This window comes from Geospiza fortis, unplaced genomic scaffold, assembly GCF_000277835.1.
Source record: "Geospiza fortis unplaced genomic scaffold, GeoFor_1.0 scaffold603, whole genome shotgun sequence".
NCBI lineage: Eukaryota > Metazoa > Chordata > Aves > Passeriformes > Thraupidae > Geospiza > Geospiza fortis.
In genome coordinates this window covers 528,610-538,225 of record NW_005054460.1, presented here as the reverse complement: position 1 = coordinate 538,225, position 9,616 = coordinate 528,610, and the positions used below count along the sequence as shown (strand labels likewise).

The window sequence follows — 9,616 nt, the reverse complement described above, 5'->3', positions numbered from 1 at the left end:
GAGGGGCCGATTGAATTTATCTTCCTACTAGAGCCCCTCTGGGGACTCTCTCTCCCAAAATTTTGCTCTAAACTAAGACAATAGGACAAGTAAATGTACTTTAAATATAATTGCTACCCCTGGCAGGTATGTTAGGGGTTGCAAACAGTGAGCACAAATGCAAAAAATTGAATTAAGAAAGTAGTAAAAAGGTTACCCCTCACCTATTCCCTTATCTAAACCTTCTGTTACACTTCTACCTTTTAGAGGTAGACTTGTGGGAGTGACCATGTGGCAAACTGCTGCAGGTTTTGTAATGATTCAATTCCATGAGACAGTTTGCCAAAGTAGACTCACCAGCTCTCAGCTGTAGGCAGAAATACAACTGCATGTTTAAGTAGAGCCTACAACAAAAATCTCATGTCAAAAATAATATACATCACTGCACCAAATAAAAATGAAAAGAAATGTATGTATTTACACAGAGCCTTAGAAAATTATTTTAATTGGTTAGAAACATTTTGGAAAATTAAATTTGTTTTGCACCATTTCTGTCACTCCCATTTATCAGATTTTGGCTGCACACCTAAGAGCACAGCCTCCTGAAGAGCTTGTGTTCTAAGTGCTGAACTGCAAGCAGCAAGGTTATTAAAAAGAGTTAATTTTTAAAAATCACAGTTGTATTTTATTGATTTTAGGCTTTTAAAACTTTAGGACATTCTCTACATCCTCTGCCAAATTTGGTGTACTGACAGTAAGAAGCTACACCAAATCTGGCCAAAGATGTAGAGAACACCAAATTTTCTCCACCAGCAGAGATTTGGCCTATCCACAAGCCAAGGGAGGACCAGATGTTTGAAAAAAAGAAATTTTTTTTAATCTTTAGTGATAAAAATAATTAGACTTAGTTTAGAATAGTCCTGGAGAGACTTGCACTGCAAACTAACTTGTTAGAAACTAAAACATGCCACAAATCCTTGTTCTAAACACATCCCTTCACCTACTCATTGTTCTAAGCACATCCCTTCATTTAGTCCTGCACCTGAGCTGTTGCCAGAAAAACAGTGTCCTACAGAAAACCTGTGCTGAATCAAAAGCATTGCAGAACATCTCAGGGCAGTATCATTCAGGATAAGCCTCCATTTTGTTGATGATTTGTTTGTACTAATATTTAGAGCTTGCAGTTCATCTCATGTTAATCTGTGGAACCCTATTGAAATTTTTCAGTTTACACTAATTTTGACCCAATGAGGTTATTTGAGAAATTTCAAATAAAACAGGGGTTCTATCCAAGAGAAATACTATGAAATCAACACTAATGTCCTAGAGACAAAGAAATAACAGCAAGTATAATTCTCACTCCAGTTTCATGCTCAGTGTCCTTGTCCACTATGACTTTAGTCAGTTTTTCAGGATTTTACTTCTATGTTTATTTTCACTGTGATGCACTAAAGCCAACTGAGCATTTTGTCTCCACTTACCCCATGCTGGAGGCGGCCAAGGCTCCTCTGACCTGGTGGGCTCCACGGCGTGGTTGCAGACATCCCAGTAGTCAGTACAGCAGTCTACAGGCCCTGGAGAGCCCGAGGTGCAGTACTGGTCACAGTAACATACAGCTCCTCTGGAGACAATGGTAAAGCTGCAGTCATCATCTCTTCCTGTGCAACAGCCTCGTATCCTGCAGGAACTTCCCTGATACAGGCTCCTTATAATCCTGTTCCAATTAGCAGAACCACTGTCTTTTACAGAGTAAAGTCCTTTGGGGAAACTTCTTCTAGAATCAAGACGTTTTGTCATTGAAACTTCACTGGCAATGCAATATAAGAGCAATATCTGAATTTTGTGCCACATTCTTGTGCCTCTAGAAGCCTCTTTTGAGGCTTGTTCTCCAGTCAGCAATCAAAAAGAAATCTGATCAGAAAGCTGCAGACTACAGTTTTCCAGGAAGACTCTGCATGTGTTAATTATTAGTCAGATATGTTGTAAACAGATTTATTTGTCCAAGATACAGAGGTACTGGAAACAGATGCACAACTATGTATTCATTATGAAACTTTGGTGTGATCTCTTGCAAGTGAGAAAGTTTATAGCAAAGTCTCAACATATATAAAATATACATGATCCAGTATTTTAGTTCTGTACTTCAGACTTCTAAAATCAAAACAATGTGAGGAATGAGTACATGGTGTCAAAGGAAGCTCTCTTTCTTTTTGTGTTCCCATAACCAGCATGTGCTCCACATGATTAGAAAACCTTAACATCTCACCTAAATTTTCCTATCTGATAAGCAGGGTGACATCACTGCAGTAAAATTATCCTGCATCCCCCATTTCAATTTTATTTCCAGTGATCTATCTTAGCCTTATATGTTTCACTTTTTTCACCTGTTTTACTATGGGCAAACTCAGAAAAAACATCAGGTGTTATTCAGTATAAAACATTACTCAAAGGTATTCTTTTAAGGTTTGCATTTCTGTAGTCAAAATGACTTGGCAATCATTCTAATTAATATAATAAATACCCACTAATAAGTGTTCATTCCTATTTAAGAAGTAAATGTCTGTATTTATATATTCACCAAAAAAAGGCAAAAAAACAAAAAGCAGATATCAAGGATAAGTCTAACAGCCTTTGTTACATGATCTGTAATCTCCAGGTTTTTGAACAGAGGGCTTAAAGAAATATACGTGATACTGTTTCCAAAAAAAGATTCAGAAAAAAATACCAAAGAACTTTGAAATTTCTACCAGAGATAGCACATGAGGCTTAACTGAAATAAAAAACCCCACACCCAATTTCAGATCTGAACGAGACCGTTTGAGTCCCCAAAGCTGAACAAGCAGAGGTAAAAACCAGTCATCCTTCTGTCTCCATTTCTTAGTAAGTGAGAGGAACTTGCAGAAGTTGATAGTGGGTTGTTTTCTAGGGAATTAAGGGGGGTTTTCCCGTTGTGACTTCAGCTGGGCAGCTTGGGAAGACACAGCATCCAAGGGCAGCTACTTTTGAAAGCACAGCCAGCGTGGATGCATTGCCATGAATGACAGAGACATAGAGAGGCAGAATGTGTGTGCATTTATTGAAGACGGAAATCTTCAACACAATTTCTTGCCAGCAGTGCTTTTATTGGACCTGCCTCCTACACTGTCCTTGTCACAGCTAAGGAGCTGCAGATCAGGGAAAATTACCTCTGACCACACAATTTAATTTTTCTCTGTTGCAGGCAATCTTCTGTGTGAAAGATATCAGAAAGGCCAAGGTCAGCAACAGGCAATCACTGTCCATCACATTAATGGTTCATAAATCTTAACCTTCAAATTTGCTCTGCATTTTTTTTTGTTTGGTTGGTTCTCTTTTGATCATAGTAGAAACATTTGCACAACCTTAATTCTGTCACTGACTGCAATGATGCAACAAATATGAGGGAGATGAGAAAGGATATATTCATGGAAACAGTGAAGTGCTCTCTGGAAATTATAATTCATTTCTTTTCCTTACATCTGTGCAGTTCTATCAGCTCCAAGAAAATGACCTCTGATTTGCACTGACATTAGAAAAATTCAAATCTCCTTTGTATTACAAATCTTCAGAAACTCTTTTATCTAGTTATCTCCTTGCTCTGGAAGCATAAGAAAGAATATGTGGTAAATGTCTGTCAGTCAGATTAAATGAACAAGCATATCTTTTTTTAACTTTAAAGACCTGCTGATGATAAATCAGAGGCAAGGAATTTGCTTGGAAATAATTTCAGCTCATTTACACAGGTGTTAGATTTCCTTTAAAAGAACACAAAAATCAACTTGTGTTCTAAGGCCCTTTGTTTTACATTTTTCTCAGTTGATGGTTTCTGAGCAAATCTTAACACAAAAATCAACTTGTGTTCTAAGCCCCTTTGTTTTCCAACAAAGTTGATATAACCCATTTTTCTCAGTTGATGGTTTCTGATCAAATCTTTAAAAACCCACAAAACTATTCCATTGTGCTTCAGCAAATAGATTTTTTTTAGCATTTTCCTCTGTAAGCAAGCAGCTCTGTCTTCACTGTGTGAAAGCTCGCACTGACTTATCTGTAATAATTTAGAAACAGCTGGACGTGATCCTTTTCTCTGTTGAAGATTAGACTGTTCCAAGCATAACAGCTGTCCTAAGATTTTGAGTTAGGGTCTTAGTATTAGTTCTAGTTGGCACAGTTAAGTGCAAAAATGTTTGTCTAGTTCCTCTTTCAGCAGTTCTTGATGTTTATTCTTGAGCTTCAGGAAACACCACACATTTGGCAGAAATTCAAATATTAATAGCACTGAATGATTGATGGAGTAACAAATCAAAAAAAAAAAAGACATTAAAATGTCCAAGAATCTCTTTAAAGCTGCACCAGGGTTATTTCACAGCCTTTCTTCCAAAAGCTGTCCTAATTTGTGTGACTGACCTACTGGGCATCATAATAATCTCATCAGCTTCAGAGAAGTGCAGGATAGCAGTCGCTGGCAAGACTCTTGGTGCTGAAGATGACTCCCAGGATGGACAGCTGAGCCCACCCCATCAGATAACCATGATACCTTCCCTTCTCCTGGCTGCCCCAAGCAGACTGGAGCCAATCCTTGTGCAGGGGGAATTGCAGTACTATGACCTTCTGCCAGGAAAATGAAGAGCCAATTAAGGAAGAAATCACAATGCCAGAGCCCAAGTCAGTCATTTTCCAGGAGGCACAACTCAATGCATCAGAGAATCCATGTAATTTCTTATCTCCAGTTTAAACTCTGCAAGGATACCATCCATCCCTTTTGTTGAATTCAAAAGAAAATTTAACTGGTGACTCATGGCACAGAATGCACCACTGATTTCTAATGGCCACAGTACTTTATGCTTACTCCTCTTTTTTATTAATGGTTGCAATGCAGTGAAAGTTTTCTAGGCAAAATTGTTTCAACAAAAGTATTATCCCACAACATGTTGTCTCTACCTTGTACTAATGGTAGAATAGGATTCATCCTCCCAAATTGTGAATGTCCAGCTCCTAGATGTGTTTACGCAGAGACAAGCTGTGTGTTAAAGTGATTTTCTCACTGTCAATTCACTATTTGTATGTTTACAGCAGGCATAGGAATGGGGGTGCCTGTTTGGCAAGAGCCTGCAGCTCACTGCTGTGTGTTGTTAGTGTGGTAGCAAGCAGTGACACTTTTAATCCAAAATTTCAGGGCTGCCTATCTCAAGTTTTATGATGTTAATCCAAGCTACATGTAACTCAGAATAATGGTCACTTATGTGACAGATTTCATCACCCTGCCACAGTGTGACTTGTTATTCACAGTCTCTGACACCAGTTCTTCCAATTCATCAGATGTTTGAATCAACAGGTTTAGGGCTGGAGGTAGAGGAAGAGCAACTGACCCAAATTGTGCATGCCAAAGAAATCCCATTTCTCACACACAGAGATGCACACACATGAATGCCCAAGAGCTCAGAGTCAACAACTGCAGGTAAAAGGAAATTACTTTAGGTGTTACAAATATACATTACATGGTTTACTACTACTATTATTATTATTATTATCATTCTTATTATCATCATTATTATGTGGTTGTTACGGCCTCATAGCCTTTTTGCCCTACCCAGCACAGTAATTGACCATGCATATTTCCTGTGCCAGCTGCATCACTTGGGCAGCCTTGAGGAAGCAGGTGCCATCTCATTCTTCTTGCCAGCCATGCTCTTGTGCTGTGTAAGGCCAGACCACTCTGGGCTCAGCCCAGTGAAGCCTGTGAAGAGTGGGGGCCCCTGTGCATGAACCAGCACAGTGTCCATGCAGTCCTACAATTGCAGGGGCTCTCCGTAATGGTGTTTCACTAGGACTTACAGAACAGGTAGCAGCAGTCACTGTGGCTCATACCTGAATAGGAACCTCTCAAGAAACACAATCAGGTGCAGAAATTTTGGCATCTCAATGGACCACATGCCACCTTCATTATGCCATCAGTGCAGACTATTGTGAACATACTAACCTGTGCATGGCTGCATTTAGCTTCAGAGAGGTGATGTTTACTGTGAATTTGCCAATCCCAAACCTCGTCAACCAGTCAAAGATGGAGACAAGCATTGTACTGTATTTCATTGACAATATCAGCTCTCAGAAAGTATTGTGCTGGTGTTGCAAGCAAGTTATTCACATGTTGGTGTTCATCTCAATTGTATGCTCCTATCTGATTCCACCAGTGAATCTTAGAATCATAGGATCATTCATTTTGGAAAAGATATTTAAGATCACAGAGTCTATCACATGTCCCCAGGTGCTACATCCAAACACCTATTGAACAGTACCTGGCATGGTGAATCCACCACTAACCTCAGCAGCCTATTTCAATGCTTGACCACCCTTTGAGTGAAGAAATTTTTTTCTAACACCCAATCTAAACCTTCTCTGGTACAAACTGAGGCCACTCTTATCCTATCACTTGCTACTTAGAAGAAGAGACTGATCATCCACCTGGCCACAAATTCCTTTCAGGTATTCATAGTGATAAGGTCTCCCCTGAGCCTCCTTTTCTCCAGGCTAAACACTCCCAGCTCACTCAGCTGCTTCTAGTGAGACTGTATCTTAATCCTTTTAATAGGCTGATCCTCAGTGTTGCCTTGTTGCCACTTTCTGATTCTCTGCTTTCAATGATTTTTTTTATTCTTTAAGGTACAGATTTTTTTTTTCCTTTTCTATCCCTGAGTTGCTAATCTTTCCATCCTAACAAAATCCTTCTCTCTGTGCTTTTTCTTTTTTTATTTTGCATAGCTTCACCTTGTGAACTCCCTGAGATCTAAGCAATTTTCTCATTAAAACTGAGTCCAGACCACAGATCTGTGCCATACCAAACCAGGCTTTGGATGTCAGCCAGTTGAACCCTGGGACCAAGGGCTGTCCTTATTCTGATGCAGCATCCAGATTTTCTCAAGTATGTCACTGTCCAAATACACCTATTGTGCCAGCCACATTTCCCTTCTGACCACTTGGGCCAACTTTAATAAGTAATTTTCTTGATAGCTTGAGTTGCAGCACAGAGCAACAAAAGAAACACCACAAGCATGCACAGAAGGGGGTGTATATGTCAGACTGCAAGAGAACTTGAGGCAAAAAGGGGATCATAAGCCCTCAGTAAAGATATGCAGCCAATGTGATCCTGTTGGGAATGTGTATTTTACCAGAAAATCATTACTAAAATCAGGGTAAGGCATCAGAACCTGGATTAAATATATTACACTATTGAATAAGCAGCATCCATTAATCTTTCAGTACTACAGAAAAGGCAATCACTTTTCATGCTGTTTTGCTCTTTATAATCTCTCCTTAAAGATTTTTTTTCTTAATACTTTTTCCATTGGTTTCCCAGGACACAATTCCTAGAAACTGATTGCCAATATAATCTCATTTTTCATTCATAGATGGAACCTTTTTGAACAGAGAGGGAAACTCTTTCCTAAAGTACACACTGATGAACAAAATCACAAACCCAGAGGTAAGCAAAAGGATTTCTCCTTTGTTCTTCCTCTAATCCCAGTAGTTCCTTCTCTTGCTTGTGTTCCTTTCACCTGTGGGCTTCAGTCTGTCTCATGGGTTAATTTAAACTTAAACGTAAGTCGTGTGAACAATTGTCTCAGGTAGACATGCTAGAATGGATTTGGGCTCTACAAAAATGAAATTCAAGAGGAAAAGAAATCTGGGATTGGAACAAATTCAGAACAAAACAAATGCCTTTGTGCAACCTCTAGAACACGATTTTTGAGAATCACATGGCTTTAAGTATTAATTTTTCCCACTTCAGTGCTTTACTGAAACCAAGAAATACTATTAGGTCCTTAGTGGGTGGATCTATTACAGCTCTTACAGTATTTTTAACACATTTATAGATGTTTTTATATGTATGATTTTATTTTCTACTTTTAAAATTTTTCTATACTTTTTTGTTCTGTTTATATGTGAGGATTTCTGTCCCCAAAAACTCTTGAACTCACTGAAATGAGTTGTTTTCCACCACCTGGTTAATAGGTATGCCATTCACAAGATCTATACAGTAAAAATAACAATTCTGTTGTTTTTCCATTGAGAAAGAAACTAATACAAAAAACACCACCCTTAAATGTGTAGCAATCTTTCCACAATATTCTTAAAAATTTATATATTACCTATAGAGGGAAAGACTCACTAATCGCTGACCTTTTCTTCTGTTTTCACAGCTACAGAGTCCAACAGCTTAAAAGCAGGCTGGATTGAAATAACATCAGTTCCAATAGGGCAAAAGGCTGAGTAGTCTATGGACTATTCCACTTAAACTGGTTTTAATGTTTTTTCTTATTGTAGTATTTAATAAAATAGTTCATCACATTAATTTTAATGAAAACAGGAGGATTCTCATTAAATTATCAGTCTTTATCACAATTCATTGTGAGAGAAAATCTTCTGCACTCTGGGACAGGGCTGTGATGCAAAGGTCCTGAGCTTGTTGTCAGAGTCACCTGAGGGCTGACTTGTGGTTCAAAGGACCAAGACACTGGGGAGAACTCAGGTAGCTCATGCAAGCATGGGCAACCAGCTTCCTTACTCTTTCATAATTCATTTTGAAAGCAAAATCTTTAAGATCCAGGCCTGTACAACGTCATGTGGAAGCAGCACAAGATCAAAAAGTCAGCAGCATAAAGTGGAAAGCGATGTTTCTTCCTGCTGTTCCAGGAGTGCAGAGGGTAATTCTGCCTGCACTCTGCACCTGGCAGGGTCACAGGGGCTATGAATATTGCATGGCAGGGGAAAATCACTGCGCATGTTCACTGCTGACTGCTGTGGGTGCTGACACCAATGTGAATAATCCCTGGACTACCTCACAAAACACAAGTGTCTGTGTGGCGGCAAAATGTTGCCAAGTTAAAGCACACAGGAGCATTCCTTTCCCAGCAATGCTGGCATTTCTTCTCAGCTATTGAAACCCATGGAGCCAGATTTACAGGGGTAAAAACAAGAATCACAAAAAATGTTTTGCAACAAAATACAGCTTTATTTAATTTTAACATTTATATTATTTCTAAAGAAAATATGCTGTGTTATATTGGGCATCTCTTAAATCAGCAAGCACTTCAAGAAATGGCATATTCATGTGTATATCCCTGGAGTTAATTATGCTAGTACATAAGATTATTTCTTGAAAGAATATTTCATTGTTATTACTGCCTTGCAACTAGCATACCATAAGCATTTTTTTTGATGGTGCTTTAAATAACACTGGTGCTGTGGATTCCTTCTTAATATAGAAACAGGCTTCAAAATTCAGTTTTTGCTCTTGATCCTAATTTGGGGCTGCAAAAGAAGGTTTTTTGTATGAACACAATTTGTCAAAAATACAGATTAGTAAGACGCATAGCACACACTGAGGTCGCTTAGTTTTCCTAATTTATACAGTCTGATGATCTGGCTAACAAATAGAATTAATAGTTTCACAGAAATTTTTAAAAAACCAACTTAAAAGATATATTCAGCCACCTCTTTTGTCCTATAGTTGTGGGAGAAGATGAGAGCTGGCAGGTCAGATTTATCTTGTGAGAAGTTTGCCTGTCTTTGCAGCAGCCGGAGGCAAACTGCTTTTGGGACTTAAATTTTCACAGAGCTGTAA

At 38.7% G+C, this 9,616-nt stretch overlaps 2 protein-coding genes across 6 annotated transcripts in view; both read right to left on the bottom strand.

Annotated features, from left to right (window-relative positions):
- TINAG (tubulointerstitial nephritis antigen) overlaps positions 1 to 1,852 on the bottom strand; it is a 38,534-nt gene extending 36,682 nt beyond the window's left edge. Inside the window, exon 1 of the mRNA XM_005427912.2 lies at positions 1,461 to 1,852. Within this exon, the coding sequence (XP_005427969.1) occupies positions 1,461 to 1,830 (370 nt within the window). The 5' untranslated portion in view covers positions 1,831 to 1,852. The remainder of the gene's footprint in view (positions 1 to 1,460) is intronic.
- Positions 1,853 to 8,981: 7,129 nt separating this feature from the next.
- MLIP (muscular LMNA interacting protein) overlaps positions 8,982 to 9,616 on the bottom strand; it is a 104,034-nt gene continuing 103,399 nt past the window's right edge. For all 5 annotated transcript variants that reach the window (XM_005427910.2, XM_005427911.2, XM_031062745.1 and 2 more), the window contains one exon: positions 8,982 to 9,303. The gene's annotated coding sequence lies outside the window, so the exon portion shown is untranslated. The remainder of the gene's footprint in view (positions 9,304 to 9,616) is intronic.